This window comes from Mustela nivalis, assembly GCF_964662115.1.
Source record: "Mustela nivalis genome assembly, chromosome: 5".
In the NCBI taxonomy this organism is placed as follows: domain Eukaryota; kingdom Metazoa; phylum Chordata; class Mammalia; order Carnivora; family Mustelidae; genus Mustela; species Mustela nivalis.
Window position 1 is genome coordinate 22526026 of NC_139024.1, and position 21713 is coordinate 22547738.

Consider the following 21713-nt stretch of genomic DNA (forward strand, 5'->3'; position numbering starts at 1 on the left):
AGGTGGCATCTTGACCTGGTTTCTATGTCATCTCAGGAATGAGGTGGCCCACTGTAACAGAGGGTGGGGTAAGGGGAGCTGTTTTCCATTTGAATGGATTTGGTGCCTTTAAGTCTAATTGTGTTCATCTGGTGTGAAAATGGTGCTTGTGCAGTTAACAGGTGTGGATTCTGGCAGCAGAGGACCCCATTCTGAGACCAGCTTCCATCACCCACAGCTGTGTGGCCTTAGATGCACTACCATCTGAGTCCTTGCATACATAACGTGGAGATAATGATTCCCAACTCACAGAATTGATGTAAGGAATAATTTTTAAAAAGAGTACCAAGCTTGTGAAAAATCTTTTATAAGTTGTGAGGCGCTCTACAAAGTTTGCTGTTAGAATGCTAAGGTGAGGGTATCTAGCAAAGGGGCCAAAGCTGGGTAGGGGGCAAGGAACCCCTGTGGCCCAGTAGAGAGACCTTGTAGGAACCCTTGGGGTTATTTGTTAACAAGTGGGAACCTGAACACACTAACAAGAGGATGTCCTAGAATTGAGGGTTATAGGGCAAGGCCAGAGAAGGGTGCCACCTTAGACTCATCTCGGCTATGCTAGACAAAGCAGGCCTCACAGACACACAGACAGACAGTGGAAGGAGGTGTGCGGTGGGTATGGAGCCCCCTAACCCTGCCACACAACAGCCCCTCTCCCTTAAGCACTCTGCTCTTCCCACTCTGTCCCTAGTCCTGGACGGCTGTGTCCACTCTTCTGGCTGCAAAGGCCATCCATTCACCGGTGATACCTGAATCCACCTGTGCGCGCCCGGTCCCCTCCCCAGCTCCCCACTTCCAACTTGCCTCCTGTTGGTTGGTAGGATTTCAGAGCATCTCAGTCAAAGAAGGCAAGAACTGAACTTACCCTCTACCACCCCAATCCTGTGCCTCGTCCTCTGTTAAAACAGCCACAACCCTCGGTCGCCCAAGCCAGAAATTGGGGAGTCATTTTTAGAGCCTCCCTTCTCTTTTACTCTTCAGGTCCTACTCATCCCACTGTTGTTCATACCTGCACCCAGTTTTCTTGCCCAGTTCCCTCATCCCTGGCAAGGACTCCTGGTGGGAGGTCCTCACCTTCTGGGGGGCACTTTGGAAATCACAGGGGTGTTTTTTGACTCTTGTTATTGTTCCTGGGTCTCTGGGAGAGATTCAGATGACCCTTTTCACTTACTAAAGTGAAATGTAACTCATTTTAACTGAGGGCTGAATGTTTTCAATATCAAACATTCGGAGTATGAGACTTTTTGAATCATTAAAACTCTACGTGAAGTGCATCATTGGCCTTAAAGCCACCTTTCAAGTCTCAGGGTTTTAATCAGGTAATTTGAGGCTTGGGAACAAAGGACGGTGTTAGTTTGGAGAATTTCCTTTATTTCAGTAACCACAAAGTCAGACTTTCCTGTCCCGGAGCAGATCAAAGCCAGGGTAACCCAGTCTTATCTCTATTGTTCAGTTCACAATGTCCAAAGGTGCCCCAAAGAAACATCAAATATCAACAATAAAAAGTCACCAGGGCCTGCGGCCAAGCACACGAGGTTGCAGGAGGTTGCAGGCCGAGGGGCTGGCCCCAACAGTGTGACTGAACCAGTCCTTGGCCTCCGAGAAGCACATACATCCCTCAGGGCCCTCTACCAAGTGTTACCCTTTATTTCTCAACCATTCTTTCCTTCCATTTCCACCCAGCCATCTGCTGGGGAAGGACAGAGAGAGTAGCAGAAAGCTCTGGGTCCGAAGCGCAGGGGTATAGCCCGTTCTCAGCCCCTCAAGGAGGGTTCCTCCCCACTCCTTGTGGACGGCCCACCAACTCCCTAGCCTGTCAGTTTCTTACCTGCTTGACATCATCCCCTTTCTCCTCCTTTCCCCTCCAGCCATCCACGCTGGGGCCACATTCCAGACCTTATCATTACCTGGGACCACCTCCCCTCCAAAGACTTAAACCCCAAACCCCCTTTCCCATCTTTTCCTACACCAACCTTTTATTCCGGTTTCCTCACTCATCTACTCCCAGTGAACCTCCATTATCCCCACAAAATATGCTCCTTGACATCGTCCAGCCCTCTGGTCTCCCCTTTCATCTGACATTCCATTCTGACTTCTCTCCTTTCCCTGCCCACACTGGGTCTCGCAGTCAAGCATAGGAACTACTCTCTCACCAGAACCTTCCAGTCTCTGCTTCCTTGTATTCACTCCTTACCTACATAGCAAAACCCCAACTCTGGATCCTTCTAACTATTATGCTTTTGGCTTCTAGCTGCATGTTGCTGAGCACAGCTGGAGGAAATCACACCACTAATTGTACTGATGCAACAACGAGTAAATGGTTTCCAGCCTGAGCTGTGTCACCCTGGGACAACCCTTATTCTTTCCTTTGATCAGCTTTCATGCCCATTTCCTTTTCTAATAATTCCAAGACTTCTTTCAGCCTCATACCAAATTCTTGCCAGCAAATGATGACACGATCTTATTTCATATTTGAATTAAAGGCCATTGGCTGGAACTTCCCCTACCTCCAGTGGGCCGTTTCCCCTACCTCCATCTGCCCCTTCAGTCAAGGTCAAAGGCAGAGGTACACATCTGGGATATGAAATGAAGATGGCCACTGCCCTCAAGGTTCTTACATTTCTGAAGCAACTAGATTTATGCATGATTTATGATAGAAGCATGGTGGAATGGAAGCACAGTTGGCCGTTGAACAACACAAGGGTTCAGGGGTGCTAAACCACCTTGAAGTCAAAAATCTGTGCATAACTCTTGACTGCTCTGAAACTAACTACTAATAGCCTACTGTTGACCAGATACATGGATAGTTGATAAACACATATTTTGTATGCTATATATATAATATACTGAATTCTTATAATAAAGGAAGCTAGAGAAAAGAAAATGTTATTAAGAAAATCATAAGGAAAACACATTTACAGTACTCTACTATATTTATAAAAGACAAATCCATTTATAAGGGGACCTGTGCATTCAAAACCATGTTGTTCAAGGGCCAACCAGGTATGAAAGTGCTGGAAACATCCAGATTAGGGAGCATCAAGACCTGTTGGGAGGTCTCAAAAGGAAGAAATAAGGAAGAAATAAGAAATTCACCACTGAGGCTTACAAGCTGTGATTCAGTATCTCCCTCTCTACATTTTTCCTCTTTAGGACACGACCATTTGTTCCCCATTTAAAGGAACTGTGATAAAATATATGTAACATAAAATTTATCATTGGAACTGTCTTTAAGTGTAGAGTTCAATGGCATTAAGTACTTCCACATTGTTGTGCAACTGTCTCCAGAACTTTTATCCATCTTCCAGAATGGAAACTCTGTACCAATTAAATAATAATTGCACTGCCATCTTTTTATTTATCCAAGCCAGAGGCTCTGGGTAACACCCAGCTTCCTCCTTTGCCTTTAGCCTCCCATCAAATCCAGCACCTGGCCAACTGGTTTTGCCTCCTACACATCTCCTGTCTGTACAGCTTCGGTAGCTTCCTAAATGAGATTCCCAACCATCATCTTACTCCCCCTTTGCCTGCTGTGGAAGGACACATGCCAGACTTTTGGATCTTGCTCATGATTCTGTACATTCTCCTCCTCGTTGCTCTTCCTCACACACCCTGGCTGGGAGCCACTCAAGAGTGCACGTGCTGTCTCGCATCTCTGTGTCACTGTACATGCGGGTCTCCCAGCTTGAACTGAAGTTCTCCTGGTGTACCCGAAACACTCACCATCCTCGAAGTCCCAGGTTAAGCATCCCCTTTACCCTGCAGCCTTCCTGGCTCCCCATCCCCACCTCCCCAATCCCTAAAAAAATAATGAACATTTCCTGGAGGGTGTTGTTTTTATTATTCTTTTATTATATTTTAGTCTTTATCGCAATGTATTGTAATTACCTATTTTCCCAGGGCACCTGGGTGGCTCAGCTGGTTAAGCCTCTGCCTTTGGCTCAGGTCATGATCTCAGGGTCCTGAGATTGAGCCCCACATCAGGATCCCTGATCAGCAGAGACTCTGCTTCTCCCTCTGCCCCTCCCCTCATTCATGCTCTCTCTCACTCACTCGCTCTCTCTCAAATAAATAAATAAAATCTTTTTTTAAAAAACTACCTATTTCCCCTTGCCTAAAGGGCAAGGACAATATCTATCCATTGCAGTACAGCTCTTGGCACCAAGGTTGTCATGTACTGTTGTTTGGGTTGTGCCCTGAGGCAGCCAGCAGTGGCTGAGATGCAGCCCATGTTTTACTTGCCAAGCTCTGCACCCTGGCAGGGGGTTACACCTGCCCAGAGGAAGGGGCGCTTTCTTTCAATGCACATAAACACCATATGGGATCGTGGCTCTACCTGTCAAACAGTAAGGGTTTGACTGATGTTCTCACATTAACCCCTCTCTCCCGTCTTCACTCCAGCAGCCGACACCGCTGCTCTTGAAATATGCCCAAGCATCATCCCAGTCTCCAGACTCTAGTCTCCTCTGGAGCCACGAAAAGCAAGGAGGCCTCAAGGGGCATCCTTCTTGGGAGAAGAACTCTCCTTGTCTCCTCTTCTATAGAGATTTGGATTTGGGGATAAGGTTGTCTCTGTTGAAAGTAAATACAGTACATTACAGCCTTTAAAGGATTAAATAGCACCTTGGAATTTTAAACCTACAGAACTGACATGGATCTGCTGGTCAAGGGATGGCAAATACAACCAGGGAGGCCACCTTGCCCCTGCCCTTGGCCATGACAGACATTGCCAATCCATTACAACACACTCATAAGCTTGGGATGTCTCAGAATCCTCCATAGGGCATTAATTGTTAGAACTGACATATAAAAGAAAACTTTTTATCTTCGACCTAACCCAACTCCATATTTTAAGAATGAGATGAGTGAGGACCTGTCCCTCCATGACCCTCATCATTCCCCAACTCTGTCCCTTCATCTCTAGTTAATCTCGTTCTGGGCTGAATCCCATCTATCATTTCACGAACACTTCTAGATGGTCCCTTTCCAAGGAAGTCTTTCCTCAGCAGTTCCATTCCTTGGAATCAAACTCTAGACAACCTAGCACTGAAAATCTTAGCATGTTGAACTTCAGAGAGCTGCTTTAATGTCCTCACTCATCAGATGAAGAGTAGAGGTTCAGACTGAAGAGAAGTGATTTGCCTGAGACCTCAGGGTGATTTACAATTGAGCTGGGCAAAGTCCAAATATTCTAACTCCAAGACCATGACTCTCTCCCCTCGACCTCCTTGTGGCCGATGTTCATTTTTGTTAATACTCAGTACATGGAATCACAGACTTTTGAGTTAAAAATAATCTTATACTTTTTAAAGTTTCCATATAAGACAGAAGTTCCTTTCTCTATTGCTCTGTTCTCTCTGGTATATTAAAAGGGAAAGGTTGAAATCTGGAGAGTTTAGGAAGTAGGAGATAGGTATAGCCAAAAAATACTGAATCTTTATCAGTCACTGCTTATCTACTGTCTGACTCTATGACTTGGGCTCTGGGTGAGCCGTTACTTTGCTCACACTTCTATTGACCAGAGTCCTACCATGAAATTATCACACGCTGACCAGATGATTTAGGGCTCTAGGCTCATCCCCCTTAAATGATGGTTTCCCTTGATCTTTAGGAAACACAGTCATCTACAATAAACAATACAGGACTAGAGCAAGACCTGCAAGTCAGAGACATTTTTTTTTCTTTTTCTTTCTACTTCCTGATCTCCTTATTTGGGTGCTTCAAGTAAAACAGATCAGAAGCAAAAACAGACTTCCTGAATACATTTGATCCTAAGCATAAATGTAGTGAATATGTGGTTAGACTTCTGGAAACTATTTTAAAAATTTGATCCCAAGTATAGATACAGCTTAATAAATGGTTGACTTGGCTAGTGGGTAGATGAGATAATGAAACTAAGAAGTCAGAGGATTATCCTGTGATGTTTCATAGGAGAGAAAGATACACTTCAGCCTCATTGGGCAACAGGTGTACAGTCAAACCCTTGAGCAAAATAGTCAGTGTACTGAGGTGTATTTGCCCTACCCTTCCTTCAAATGCATTCTTCCATTGGGTAAATGTGGAAGTCGACCCAAGTGGACGCACTGGCTGAGCTCATGAGACAGGCACTGGTCTCCACAAACTGGAGTTTGTGTCAAGGTAGGACTGGTCACTATTTTGGTAGCCAGCTATCAGTCAGTCAAGGGCCTGCAAACTCAAGCTTTTTTCATTCTCCAGATTTCTCTAGCCAGTTCTATCATCCCCCCCCCCTTTTTTTTTAAGTGAGCTCTGACTTACCTGTTACCTCCTCTTTTAACTTCTCCCTGAGGCCCTGGGCTACAGTTAAACACTCCCTTTTTTGTGTCCTCAAGGAACATTTCACATAACTCTAGCAGATTACCTTTAAAATCTTTGAAGTTACTTTTCTGTTGACAGCGCTTTTCCCCCACTGGGCTGAATCTATTGCCAGAGTCAATGGCTTATTTTTTTATAACTTTATAAATTTTTTTTATAACTTTATAACTCCAGCACATAGCAAAGTGGCTGGTATTAAGTAAGCACTAAATAAATGCTGGCTGAATAACGCATGAATGAGTGAGGAAGTGAATGAGTGGTCTGATACAAATGGTCTCTCAATTCGCTTTCATCTATCTGTTCTATGGTATTTATGGAGTATTACCATTATATAACACTAAGCTCTGTGCCTTAAGGGGAAGAGTAGGGAGGAAAGTAAGCTCACCATTTTTGCTCCCCCTTGGAGATGGAAGAACTATGCAACACCCCTTCTTTCTCACTTTCTTTCTCTTTTTTCTTTTCTTTTTATTTCTTTGTTAAGGAAATGTGGCTGCTGACTGTATGGTATGCTAAATCTTCCATCTAGGTAAGTGAACTCCAGGCAGGTTGAGTTAAGAACATTTGGAAAACTGGATAAGGCATGATAAGGAAGTATGGAAGCAGCTCTGTTCTTATCACTTAATATCACTCTACATGTATTTTTTTTTTTCCTCTGCCAGAGAAATACACAAAGGCAAATTTATCCAAGGCACTGGTGTATCAATGTTGTGTGTGTGTGTGTGTGTGTGTGTGTGTTTCTTATTTCTTCTGGTCCCTTAAGTAAAATATTTGAAGTCAGGACAGCTCAAGATCAAGATTACTCATTTGTTTGCTTATTTTAGATGCTGGCTTATGTAAAGGGTGTGACTGATGGAAATCTCTGGGCTCTCCAGGGGAAAACAAAAACCTGCATAGATTGAAAAAGTAGTGAAACAGCCCATAAACAAAGAACCTCTCTTCTGGGTTCAAATACAAAGATACAGTTATTCTTAGAGTGTTAGCCCTTTCTTTTGCCCTTCTGAACCAGGAGATCAAGGTCAAATGCAGTAAAGAAAGCAAGATTCCCATACCAAATTTAACATGCTTCTTCCCTCTTCCCTGGGAGGGGTAGGGTATGGAGGTGGAGTAAAAAGGTCTAAAGGAAATTACACACCTGGGGTCAGCCTTGAGGCCCTCTTTGGAGTCTCTCAACCCTTTCTTTTCTTGTGGTTGCCCCACCATGAAAAATGTATCTCTGATGGTAGGGAAATCTTCCAGCAGGGCTCTCAGACTATTGCAGTATGCCATAATCTGACCCCGAAGAGCATAGTGAGACATACGGCAGTTGAACCTGAAAGTCAGAAGAGATGATGTCCATAAAGTCAATCGAAGTTATTCCATCTTTCTCAGAAGAATCTACTTCCCTAAAAGGTCTTTCAAAGATAACAGAGGACCTCATCAAGAAGAAAGTTCTATCTGGTTCATGTTGCTATTGCCTGAAAGCAGAGGCATGAACCTCTTCAAAGCATCTCCCGTCCTTCATTTCTGATACATGTCAGAGGATAGTTTGGTTTGGTTTTATCCAATAGAATTGTGTTTATTAAAAAACAAACCACCTAGTGATCCGAAGGGGCACGTGCACCCCAATGTTTATAGCAGCAATGTCCACAATTGCCAAACTGTGGAAAGAGCCTGGTGTCCATTAGCAGATGAATGGATAAAGAAGATGTGGTATAGATACACATTGGAATACTATGCAGCCATCAAAAATGAAATCTTGCCACTTGCAATGCTATGGATGGAACTAGAGGGCATTATGCTAAGTTAAATAAGTCAATCAGAGAAAGATAATTACCATGTGATCTTACTGATATGTGGAATTTAAGAAACAAAACAGAGGACCATAGGGGAAGGGAGGGAAAAATAAAACAAGATGGAATCAGAGAGGGAGACAAACCACAAGAGACTTTCCTTTTTTAAAAGATTTTATTTATTTATTTTAGAGAGAGAGTGAGAGAGAGAGATGAGAGAGCACACAGAAGGAGAAGCAGGCTCTCCACTGAGCAGGGAGCCCTATGCAGGACCCCATTCCAGGACCCTGGGATCATGACTTGAGCCAAAGGTCAACGCTTAACTGACTGAGCCACTCAGGCCCTCTTCCCTCCCCCCATAAGAGTCTCTTAATCATAGGAAACAGGGCGCCTGGGTGGCTCAGTGGGTTAAGCCGCTGCCTTCGGCTCAGGTCATGATCTCAGGGTCCTGGGATCGAGTCCCGCATCGGGCTCTCTGCTCAGCAGGGAGCCTGCTTCCATCTCTCTCTCTCTCTCTGCCTGCCTTTCCATCTACTTGTGATCTCTCTCTATCAAATAAATAAATAAAATCTTAAAATAAAAAATAAAATTATTAATCATAGGAAACAAACTGAGGGTTTGCTGGAGGGGTGGGGGTGGGGGATGGGGTAACTGGGTGGTGGACATTAAGGGGGGCATGCGATGAAATGAGCACTGGGTCTTATATAAGACTGATGAATCACTGAACTCTACCTCTGAAACTAGTAATGCATGCTAATTAATTTCATTTAAATTAAAATAAATAAATAAATAAATAAATAAATGTTCAGTAGGGAAAAAAATCAATTAAAAATTTAAGAAAACCACCTGACTCATTGTCTGGATTTCTACAGAACACAGCAGTTCATTGAATAGAGGGTCAGAGAAATCAGCATATTGTTGTTCACATATACCATACTTACTTCTGACAATATTCAACTATAACATCTCTCTTGACTTTGCCAACTTCATCCTATAATAAGAGAGAATGACAGTTCTTCTATTAGATGGTTGGCTATAAAAACTCTCCAGCCTAGTACATGTGTACAAACATATAGCAAACTTTAAGTAGGAAAGGGCCACCCAGTTGAGATATTCTCTCTGAAGGCCAACTTGTTGAGAAATACTCCTCCATGGTTCTCTCCCACTCCTGCATCCTTATTGAGTAGCCAAGAATGCATGGCCCTGACCACTCTTTACCTGGGCCATTTCTCATGGTTCTGTTTACAAAGAGCAACATTGAAGGATGGGTAATTCTCCCTCCAGGAAAAATGGCAAGCTTGCCATAAAAAATGGAGGCTTCCTCAAGCTCAGTGTCTTTCGACTGGGACAAAAACCCACTGCACACATCTGGTCTTCTCCATGTTGCCCCCTTGAGACTTGGGAGGCAAAGAGAACTGATATAAACATAAAGGTCATGTCACCTGCTCTGCTGTGAGTCATAAATTCTTTGTCTCTGATCTAGGAGTCTTGTCTTTTAATCTGATGGCATTGGATAATCCTGAAGATCAGTTAATGAACTATAAAATTTTTCACTGGGTCAGTACTTTTTGAATATAGTAGTAAAAAAAGGTAATTGAATATTTCAATTACTTATTATAAGGAGTCCTTTACCTCCATTATTGCTCAGCGGTAGTCTAGAAGTCTGGCCCCCTCACATCCCATTTGTAGAACTGGATTTGGGAAATTTAAGTCTTTCCTTTTTAGTCACAGAGAGCGAGAAAACTTAGAGATTGTAAATCTGTGATTTCTCTCCGAAATAACAATGTGTTAGTCTAATGACTTTCTCCTCAAAATATTAATGAATCCATATTCACAAAATATAGCAATACTTTGAACTGATTAAAGGTTTGAATTTTATATTTCCCAACAGATTAGGCTAGTGTAAAACCCTTAAGTAGAAACATGTCACTAATATCTGGAAAATCAGCTAACACAAGAATTAGATAGTGAGAGCCCTTGCTCACATTATCTAAACCCCCTGAACATCTGTGGGTCACTCGAGAGTGGGCTAATGTTCCAGAGCAGGTGCTGAAACTAGTTCCATTTCGAAAGTGACAAAATAAAATGTGGTCTTGGAAAAAAATGTGCATATTTTTAAAACTCAACTACAATTAGCTCGAATTACTTCCTTTCTATTTCTTATTGAATTCCCTTTTACAGTTATTTAAATTTTCAACAGTCCTATCCAAATAGGCTGAAAGCAAGAGATTACAAGTTAAGAATTTTTATTGGTTCAAATGTACAAGATAACGAGAGCTTCAGGGAGCCCTTCTCACTAAACTCACAAGGTTCTTCATTCTGTCGGCCATGGTTTGTTTCCTGAGGAGGAAGGCGTTCAGCATCATGTCCCGTAGCCCCACCTTTTCTAGCTGAATGGACACAAAAGCCTCCGGAGCCCTGACAAGTGAACAGAGACATCTCAGCCCAAGGCAGGAAGTAAGTGGACATAGAATAAAAAGACTACACAAAAGCTCCCTGGAGGACAGGAAACCTAGGGCTGAGTACTGGGCATTGCAAAAGGAGAACAGATGTTTGTCTCCATGGTTCTCATCTTCTTCATATTTGATTCTATTCACTGGGGATGGTGATGTGTCACCACCCTTCTTGGGGTCCCCATGTGCCTGGAGCATGTATCAGTAGTCCCTCTTCTACCCCAACTTCATAGCCTAGCTCAGTGTTTGTACTACCCAGGTCCCTTTGTGCCCTCCTGGGGCTTCTACTGCAGGGGTTTCTAGATTGTAGTGGCCTCTCAAGGGTCCTCTTGGCTAGACGTATTGGTCTTACATCTTTCATCCACATGTTGGGAATGGGAATTTAGGGTATTCGAACTCTGGTCATATGTCAGATTAATGATATCTTGGGTAGTAGAGTAGTTTTGCTTGTTCGTTTTTCTTTTTTTTTCCATTTTAAATTAGCCAGAATTAAATTAAATTGTTACAGGAAATACTCAAGATATTTATTATAGAATACAAATATCTCTCTTTTTCTGTCATGGTAGAAAGAGATCGGGACATCATAGGACATTCTTGATTTATAGTCATCTCTCGGCAGAGGTTGTAGCTCTCTGATAAGGCATCACCTTATTATCCTAAGCATTGGTAAAACCCTTGTTGGAAGAGTGAGGGTAATTCTATGCTTTTCAGTTTAAGATAAACATGGAAGACTTGGAGAGGCCCATATTCTTCTTTCTTATGTTCTGTCTGTTGGGTTTGAAAAATAGAGAGAGATGGAAGACAAAGGGGAGACAAAGAGAAGGGAGAAGGGAGGAGAAAAGGGGCTGAAATAGGGAACCAGTGACTCTCCATAGACCGTATACTGGAAGGAGTTGAGCCTTCTCAGTGTTCATACAAGGTCTTCATACGAAGTCTTAAAAATTAAACACATGCTGGTCATTTTGGGAATTTAGGCATCCTTTAATCCCCTAACACTACATTATTGATTGACTTAAAGAAGACACCTTTGTTATTTTTAAACAAACCTCTAGGGTAGTACCTTTTGGTAGCCTGGAATCTTTCTGACGGGTGAGTAAGGGTGTCTGGAACTTTTGGACTTGGGGCTACCGGTGCATTCTCTATGTCATTCACAATTCTGGAATTTCTTCTTCTGGCTGGACCCATTCCACCATGATTTCTCAGATCTGAACTTATTTCCTAAAATGTTTTAAACCAAAGTGAATTAAGTTTCTTGGATTTGTAAGTCCTGTAGTATTGACCTCAAAATGCCCCAGACACGGAGTAGGGATGAGTTGGAGTGGAAGAGAGAGATGAGAAGCAAAACAGTGGGGAGGAGAGGAGAGAGTACAAGAGGGAAGGGAAGAGAGTATTTGCACAATGTAGGGGTGAGGCAGTAGCGTAACTATTTCTAGAATAAAGTGCAGTAGTCTAAATTGCCCTGAAAAAAATTCTCCATTCTACAAGATAGCTAGTTGGAGTGCTCTGTGTAGAGTGGCCTCTCAAGAAATACTGTTGATGGACTTCAAGGCTGCAAGATCTGAAAAACTGAGACAGGGTGCCCACTGCGGTTCAGCCTAAGCAAATGGTGACAGGCTCCGTATGCTGTCCTGAACAATGTAATGACAAAGGGAGGGGAAAAGAGGGTGTAGAAGAAAAACTGTCTATGGTGTTTTGTTGTGGTAGCCTAGGTGGACTGATACAGGAGCAATAAATGCACACTGTTTCTATTCTTCCGTCACCATCTCACTCCTTAACTCGGACAGCCTTGCTTTCAAGCTAGTCTTGCTTTCAACCCCATTAGAACTGCTCTGCCAGTCAACAATGAGCTTTTGAGAATGTAGATGGCCTCATTCTAATCCCTGCTCTTCCGGTTCTTCCCTCTACATTTATCTATCTATCTACCTATCAACTTTCAACTTTTTTCTTTTTTCCTCTTCTTTTAAAAATAATAGCTTTACTGAGATATAATTGACATTTAATAACCAGCACATATTTAAGTTTTGGCATATGTATACAACTATGAAATCTGCAATCAGAATAATGACCATCCCATCCACCCAGCCCCCCTTCTCAAAAAAAGGTAATTGAATATTTCAATTACTTATTATAAGGAGTCCTTTACCTCAATTATTGCTCAGTGGTAGTCTAGAAGTCTGGCCTCCTCACATCCCATTTGTAGAACTGGATTTGGGAAATTTAAGTCTTTCCTTTTTAGTCACAGAGAGGGAAAAAACTTAGAGATTGTAAACCTGTGATTTCTCTCCCAAATAACAATGTGTTAGTCTAATGACTTTCTCCTCAAAAGTGGTCAATAACAGTCAACCACTGTTCTCTGCTTTCTCCAACCATAGGTTAGAATGCATTTCCTAGAATTTTATATAAATGGAGTCATGCAGTAGGTACTCTTTTTTGTATGGTTTCATCCATATTGCTGTATCTCACTAACTCATTTGTTTGTATTGCTGAGTAGTATTCCATTATATGGATACATCACAAGTTGTTTATCTGTTCAGTTGATGAAGGACATTTGGGTTCTTTCCAGGTCTTGGCTATTTTAAATAAAGCTGCTACAAACATCTGCGTATGTTTTCATATGAACATGTGTTTTCATTTCTCTTGGGTAAATACCCAGGAGTGTAATGGCTGGATTATATGGTAAGTGTATGTTTGCGTTTTTAAGAAACTGTCAAAATGCCTTGCAAGGTGATTGACCACTTGGCATTCCCTTCAGCAGTGTATGAGAGTTCCGTATCTTCCACATCCCTGCCAACACTCAAAACGGTCAGTCTTTTTAATTTTAACCATTCTAATGGGTGTGAAGTCGTTTCTCACTAGGGTTTTAATTTGCATTTTCCTAACAACTCTAATTTCTCTAATAACTAAAAAGGTGTGAAACACCTTTTTATGTGCTTATTTACCATCTGTACATCTTCTTTGGTGACTCATTTCTTCCTGAAACTCTCTTCTCCTTTGGCTTTGGTAGCAGTCTACAATTTTGTTCTCTCCCTGTCTCTCATCTCTTTCCTTTCCTCCTCCCTTCCCTCATTTCCTCTTGTTTCCTTTCCTTGTCTCCATCATTTACTGTTCCTTCTTATATCATCAGGCCTCTTCTTGTCCCACCCTTGTAGGAGAGCAATATAAACACACACACACACACACACACACACACACACAGTATTTCCATCTATTCACATACATTACTACATGTTCATATATTACTATACATATTCACATATTCATTCATATATATAGCCCTAATGTCTTCCTATTCCTGCTCTTGCTCCAACGCAGTGACTTTAAACATTTGTTTTTTGAATGGATCTTAGGAACTTATAATACTTTCACTCTCCATTTCAATAAGAATAACCTCACTTATATCTATTTTATAGATTAGTATTCTTTACAAGATTAAAGGAATTGAATGTAGAATTCCTTATGTCAACCATGTATGAAAATCACCAGTTGTGGGCAAGCTGGGCTCTTCATTTTCGGTAGTACCCATCTGCCCTTTCTTGTTCCCAAGCATGAGTTATCTGAGGGCTCTTCTCCTTGCCTGTCAAAAAGCTCATCCTTCAGGTTTTCCTAAATGCCCACTCTCTGTGCTGCTCTTCCTGGTTCCCCAGATGTAACCTTTCTTTTTCTTTAAATTCCTTCTATAGCTTGTTGAACCTCTTTTATGACTTGTGCTTAAACCACTTGTGAGCCTGTCCCCCTTCTATACACTAGTCTCTAAATTCCTCAGGAGCATGAACTGTGCCTCAGTATAATCTGATGAGCGTAACTTATAGGAGGGACTGAATTAAGGTTTTGGGGATTGAGATTTTTTAAAAAATCAATATAACTTACTCTATCCTTATTTTCTACTTCAGCATTTAATTTCTATGGGAGTTACTATCTGGCAGTAGAAGTGAGGAATGAGTATTCTCAAGAATTCTATTCGAATTCTCCTATTAACATGAAGAATAGAAATAGATAAATAGAGGTTGGCAAATCTGATAAGGGTTAAATATAGTGAGCTGCAGAGAATCCATAAGACTTAATGTTAAGGGGCACCTGTGTGGCTCAGTTGGTTGGACGACTGCCTTCGGCTCAGGTCATGATCCCGGACTTCCAGGATCGAGTCCCACATCGGGCTCCCAGCTCCTTGGGGAGTCTGCTTCTCCCTCTGACCTTCTCTCTCATGCTCTCTCTCACTCATTCTCCCTCAAATAAATAAATAAAATCTTTAAAAAAAAAAGACTTAATGTTAAAAGACCACCTGGAGAGTTGATTTCCTAAAACCATGGTTAATTTTACTGGTGAACATACATGCACATGAGAACTAGACTGTTGTTTAAAAAAGTGGAGAAAATCCTTATGAACTGATGTGGAGTGATTTCTAGGATATACTGCTTAGTGAAAAAACAAAGTCCCAAAGAGTATATGTAAATAAAATTCAAAACTCTTTTATGATAAAATCATTCAAGAAACTAAGAATAGAGAGAAATGTCCTCAGCCTATAAAAGGCATCTCAGAAAAACCCATAATTAACATCATAATTAGTGGTAAAAATTTGAAAGCTTTCTCCCTAAGATCAGGAATAAGATAGTAATACCCACTCTTGCCATTTCTATTTAGCTTTTTACTGGATGGTCTAGTTACGGCAGTTAGACAAGGAAATGAAAGAAAAGGCATCTAGATTGGAAAGGAAGAAGTGAAGTTATTTCTATTTGCAGAAACATGATCTTGTGTATAAAAAGTCCTAAGGAGGAATGCCTGGGTGGCTCAGTCAGTTAAGCATCTGCCCTCAGCTCAGTTCATGATCTCAGGGTCCTGGGATTGAGCCCTGTGTCAGGCTCCCTGCTTAGTGGGGAGTCTGCTTCTACCTCTACCTCTGCCCCTTCCCCTACTGCTTGTGCGCTCTCTCTCTCTCTCAAATAAATAAAGTATTTTATTTTTTTTAAAGATTTTTATTTATTTATTTTGAGATAGAGAGAGAGACAGAGTGAGAAAGAGCACGAGAGGGGAGGTCAGAGGGAGAAGCAGACTCCCCATGAAGCTGGGAGCCTGATGTGCGACTTGATCCCAGGACTCTGGGACCATGACCCAAGCCGAAGGCAGTTGTTTAACCAACTGAGTCACCCAAGCACCCAAATAAAGTCTTTTTTAAAAAATCCCAAGAAATATATACATACATACAAGTAAACTATTAAAACTAATAAACTATAGTTTAGTCAGGATACAAGATCAATACACAAAAACAAATGGCATTTCTATATATTAGCAATAAACATTCTGAAAATGAAATTAAGAGAACAATTCCATTTATAATAATAGAATAAAAAATAAATATTTTGGAATTAACTTAACAAAAGAAGTACAGAACTTGTACACTGACAACTACAAAATACTTTTGAAAGAAATTAAAGACATAAATAGAAAGACATCCATGTTCATGGGTCAGAAGACTTAAGATGGCAGGAGTATTCAAACTCATCTATAGATGCGATCCAATCCCTGTTAAAGTCTCACGTGTGTGTGTGTGTGTGTGTGTGCGCAGAAATTGACAAGCTGATCCTAAAATTCATATAAAAATGCAAGGGTCTCAAAATAGCTAAAGCCATCCTGAAAATAGGAGAACAAAGTTGGAGGACTCACATTTCTCAATTTCAAACTTAATACAACTTACAGTAATCAAAACAGCAGGGATAGTAACATAAAAATAGACATATAGAACAATGGACTAGAATTCAGTGTCCAGAAATACACTCTTACATTTATGGTCAATTGATTTTTTTTTTTTTAAGATTATTTATTTATTTATTTCACAGACAGAGATCACAAGAAGGCAGAGAGGCAGGCAGAAAGAGAGGAAGGGAAGCAGGCTCCCTGCTGAGCAGAGAGTCCAATGTGGGGCTCGATCCCAGGACCCTGGGATCATGACCTGAGCCAAAGGCAGAGGCTTTAACCCACTGAGCCACTCAGGCGCCCCTATGGTCAATTGATTTTTGACAAAGATGTCAAGATAATTCAATGGCGAAAGATGAGTTTTTTCAATGAATGGTGCTGGGACGACACACCGTGTGCCAAAGAATGAGGTTAGACCCTTTCCTTACACTATGTACAAAAATTAACCATAAATGAACATAGACCGAAATGCAAGACCTAAGCTCTCAGAAGAAAACAGAGGAGTAGACCTTTGTGACTTTGGATTCAGCAACAATTTCTTAAATATGACACCAAAAGAATAAATGACAAAAGAAAGACTGGATGAATGGAACTCATCAAAATGAAAAAGTTCTGCTTCAAAGGATACCATCAAGAAAGTGAGAAGATGGCCCTCAGAATGGGAGAAAATATTTGCAAATCATATACTTGGTAAGTATACATATACTGATACTTGTATTCAGAATACATAAATAACTTATAATTCAATAATGAAAAGAAAAATTTTATTTTATATAAAAGGGAAAGAATTTGAATAGAAATTTCTCTAATGAAGACCTATAAGTGGCCAATAAGCATATGAAAAGATGTTCAATGTCATTAGTAATTAGAGAAATGCAAATTAAAAACCACAATAAGATAACATTTTACTCCCAATAGGAGGGCTAAAATAAAAAAAGAGAGACATTAACAAGGGTTAACAAAACTCAAAACATATGTCCTTGTAAAAACCTACACACGAATGCTCACAGTCGCCTTATTCATAATGGCCAAAAAGTAACAGAACCCAATATCTGCTAGCTGATGAATGTATAAATAAAATGTGATCTCTCTATATAATGAAATGTTACTTATCAGTAAAAAGGAACGAAGTCCTGATTCTACATTCTACATCATGGATAAAACTTGAAAACATGCTAAGTGAAAAAAATCCAGATTCAAAAGACTGTATGTTGAATGATTCCATTTACGTGAAATGTTCAAAATAGGAAAATCTATAGAGCCAGAAAGTAGATTTCTGTTTGCTGCGGGCTGAGGGAAGGGGGTCCAATGGGAAGTGACTACTAATGGGTACAGGATTTCCTTTGAAAGTGATAAAACAATGATCTGGAATTAGATAGTGATGAAGGTTATGAAATATAGTGAATTATATACTTTAAAGGGGTAAATTTTATGTTATGTAAATTAGATCTCAATGACAACCACAGAAATCTGGGGGGAAATGGGTTATACATTGTGTCTTACCTTTTGTAGAAAAAAGAAGGGACAAATGTCTCCGTTTACTTTTGCAAAAAGCAATGCAGGAAGAATAAAACAGAAAACAAGAAAGTCAGGGATCTCCAAAGGGTCGAGGTGGAGGAACAAGACGTTTTCTGCTGCATGAGTCTAGCTAGCCAATATTACAGAGTAACACACAAAGAAAAAATTGTTAGCAAATCACTAAAAATTAAGAGACTCAGTAAGGATCTGGTCATGTGTTGACCTCCCATTAGGAAAGAAGGAAAGGAGATAAAATGATAGAAAAGAAGGAAGAAAGAGAAGGAAGCGGAGGAGGCGCAGAAGGAAAGAAGGGGGGGCAGGCTAAGGGGAAGATGGGGTGGAAGGGGTACCCTGGCATCTGCTGTCATAGGGGTAGCATGTCTCAGGTTTCTCTAGATAGGCTGACCTTTGCATCAGCAGGACAGCCCCACCGGGGCATGGGATCGGAGGATGCCTGTTGGACAGCCACCATCAAGGCATTTTTCTGAGCTGCTTGGCATGCAAGGGTCACTTGCATATTTTCCACTCCTGAATGGGATAAGAGCTGAAGGAAGAAAATGTGAAAGGTATTAGGAATTTCTGCCACAAAGAAAGAGATGAAGTAGAGGATTTGAGATGACCACTTCTTCAACATGTAAACATAGGAATCAAACTGCCCGGTGAGCTGAGATCCTTGCTCCTTCTCGGCCACAGGACTGAATTTGGTCTCTCTCTAAGCACCATTTCATCCCAGGAAGGCACCCTCCTGGCCCGATTTGCCCTGTAGCTGGACACCATCAGGTTTCTAGTCAGAAAAGGATGAGTAGGCTCTGATGAATGAGCACACGTGCCCAGTGGCAGCCTTATAAAAACCGCCAAGATTAGATTAATGTTTAGAAAATCCACACACAGGCGTGCCTTGGTGACTTGGTCAGTTAAACATCGGACTTTGGCTCAGGCCATGATCTTGGGGTCCTGGGATTGAGTCCCAAAGTGGGCTCCACACTCAGCAGGGAGTCTGCTTGTCCCTCTCCCTCTGTCCTTCCCCCACCCCCGCTCATGCTTTCTCTGTCTCTCAAATAAATAAAATCTTTAAAAAAAAATTCAAAAAGTAAAAAATACACAAATACAAACCTACACATACATGCACAGGAGCAAAGAAGTTCATTTAAGTAGAAGGGCTAAAATAACAGCACCAAATTTAAGAAGATCAGATAAAAGCTCCAATAACAGGTGCATATTTTAAAAACCTGGCACGAAGATGGTTCACAACATGTGCTTCCTTTTCAAACCTAACAGAAGGTATTGCAAGCCGTAGTGCAGGCTCTAGGGTTCAAACCAGACCAATATGCACAACAAATAAGACAAGCTGATCATCATTATTTATGAGCTGGAAACTTTTTTCTACATGGGATCCAAATATATGAATTAAATATGATTTTTAAAGAAATACGTAAGCAAATTGCTTAATTTTACTTTAGTTTTCTTTAAAAAAATAATTTACCTTAAGGATGGCTTCCTTTGTATAAAAGCTGAACTTGCCAACCTGGTTATCATCCACCTCAGAGATGGCTAAGACAAGGGTGGCAGGAGCATATCTGCAAGAAGAAACATGATATTGTTCTGTTGTTCTGTGCCGTTAGTCAAGAGATGCTCTTTCTGATGGGACCAAATCGTATGGGATCAGCTCTGAGACATCCACAATAATACCAACTACAGATATTACACAACACTTGATATTTCTGCCCAAAGACTGAAGGGCTCTGGGGTCTTTTCAATCCTTACGGGACTTGATCTCCCTGAAGTTTCCTTGTGGTGACCACAGACTCCAAATTCTTTTCTCTTGATCCCAATTCTACTGTTTTATCCCGTTTCTCTTTGTACCTTCGACCTCATGTCCTCAGGCTCTTCACTAACTTAAGCCCTCTGTCCACTCCCTAAAAGCTGTCCAGTTCTTGCTCTCTTCCATTGCCCCAATAATTTTCTAAATGTTCTTTGCAACCATGTTTATGCCTTGGGATATGGTCCTTTGTCCATACCTATGAGATTTGGTCAAGTAATTTAGTATCTATGAATCTTGGTTTCTTCATTTGTAAATGGGAGATATCACCTATCTCATAGGGTTAAGGCAAATATTAAATGGGATAATATGCATGAACATGATTTTTAAAATGTAAGCTACTATGCTCATGTTTGATATATGTTGTTGTTATAACAGTACTCCAAAGTGGCAACTTTAAGGAATTAACATACATAAAATAAATGCAAACTCAAGAGACAAGATCCTTGGATGCGTAAACCTTCCCCTGGTAACTCAGAAGGCTCCCAGATCTTGTAGGAGTGTTGGGTCATTGTTGGGAGAACCAATCACAGCTTGACCAAGTCACAGATGATTTGGGCACTTTGTGCTGATTGGTTGATTCCAGTTGAACAAAAATATGCCCTATTTCACAACAGTGTAGAAGTCCAGCTCAAGTAGGAGGCCCTTGAAGAGCCAGAGAATAGTTTGGCTCCAGGTTGGAGACCTAGTTAGCCTCATCTGAGGCCCAATCACCCTTCCTGCCTTCTGTGAGACATGTCTATATCCTCATGATAAATTCTCTTTTTGGTTTAGCTAGTGAGACAGGTTAGATTAGGAAATATTTTGCCTCCGGGGGACATTTGGAAATCTCTGGAGACATCTGAGATTGTTATAGTTGGGAAGGAGATGTGTTACTGGCATTTAGGAGTTAGTGATCAGGGGTCCTGATAAACCACTTCTGCTGCACAAGACAACCCCCTCTAAGAAAGAGTTATTCAGCCCCAAATCTCGATAATACCAAGGTTGAGAAATTCTATTCATATTCTATCATTCTAACCTTCTCCATTTCAGCTCTTGGTCTTTTTGGAAAAGAGAGGAGTCCTTTAACGTATTAACACATCAAAGTTACATTTTGAGCACTAAGCCACACTAGCAAAACAAAGGTGACTTTTCCCCCTTGGAGTCATCTCTGCTTTCCTTGGGGTGGGGTCAGTACCAGGAATCTCCAGGGATAGAGCTTGGACCCTCAGGGTAAGGACAGACTAGAAGAAAAGGAGAGAATAGGGAGACAGAGGCTTTCTTCTCAGCACACATCAAAGGCTGACTCTGCCCAGAGGAAAAGGATTCTTTTCCCAACTAAGTAGATTCATGATCTGCCACTAGCCAGAGTGTTTTCTTTCCAGCAACCGGCTAAACCTATGGGGCATGAAGAAGTTTCACTGCTTTGAGTCCGCTTCTGCTGCTGGCTAACGAAAGAGTCAGACTGAGATATTGCCATGCATGTTAGATTCGTACATGATATTAGAGTTTCAAGGAAACAGCTGCTCAAAAAATTTGACTGACTTCTTCCTCATTCCAGGGAAAGTGAGAAGTGATCTGGACTTCTGGTCCATGCTTCTTGCCCCATGAGACAAACCCTCCCACTCCCTTATACCCAAAAGCAACACGGTCAACCTGGGCAGTGGCTGAGCCTGTAATTCTATCTTACTTGAGCTCTCTGATCCAATTCTTCCATTAATCAGTGTTTTCCAATTCAATTATCCCCTTTCACTGAGCTCTCCCCTGACCCTTAGTAAAGAAAAAAAAAAAAGAAAGAAAAAGAAAAAAGAAATGGCATCATGACAGATGGAATATAAGAGAGGGAATTTGGAAATAAAGTTGTATTTGTGTGCCAGTGGTGATAGAAATTACTTTTCACTGGCCGTTCATTCTACCACTACATTATTTTCACTTTGACCTTTTAAAGGCTCACCTGTCCACTTGATCACTGTCCTCCAGCAGAGAGGTGATAAAGACAGGAGGCGGGTGGTCCACTTTGTCTTTGAGTGATGCAAATTCAAAGTGAATGGGCCTCAGATACAAATGGAACTCTTCAAAACCCATCTCCCATGCCAGTTCCTTATAGAGACTAAAGGTGGG

General features: G+C 41.3%; 1 protein-coding gene across 7 annotated transcripts in view; it reads right to left on the reverse strand.

Moving 5' to 3' along the window:
* The window catches only part of LOC309865547 (uncharacterized protein), a 203623-nt gene that overhangs the window by 84919 nt on the left and 96991 nt on the right, over positions 1-21713 (reverse strand). For all 7 annotated transcript variants that reach the window (XR_014312154.1, XR_014312155.1, XM_082731992.1 and 4 more), the window contains 7 exons: positions 21547-21702; positions 19278-19371; positions 18201-18338; positions 11649-11806; positions 10442-10553; positions 9077-9126; positions 7499-7675 (listed from right to left, as the gene is read on the reverse strand). Coding sequence is in view for 5 of the 7 variants with exons in the window: in XM_082731992.1 (XP_082588118.1) it covers positions 7499-7675; positions 9077-9126; positions 10442-10553; positions 11649-11806; positions 18201-18338; positions 19278-19371; positions 21547-21702 (885 nt within the window). In the remaining 2 variants the exon portion in view is untranslated. The remainder of the gene's footprint in view (positions 1-7498; positions 7676-9076; positions 9127-10441; positions 10554-11648; positions 11807-18200; positions 18339-19277; positions 19372-21546; positions 21703-21713) is intronic.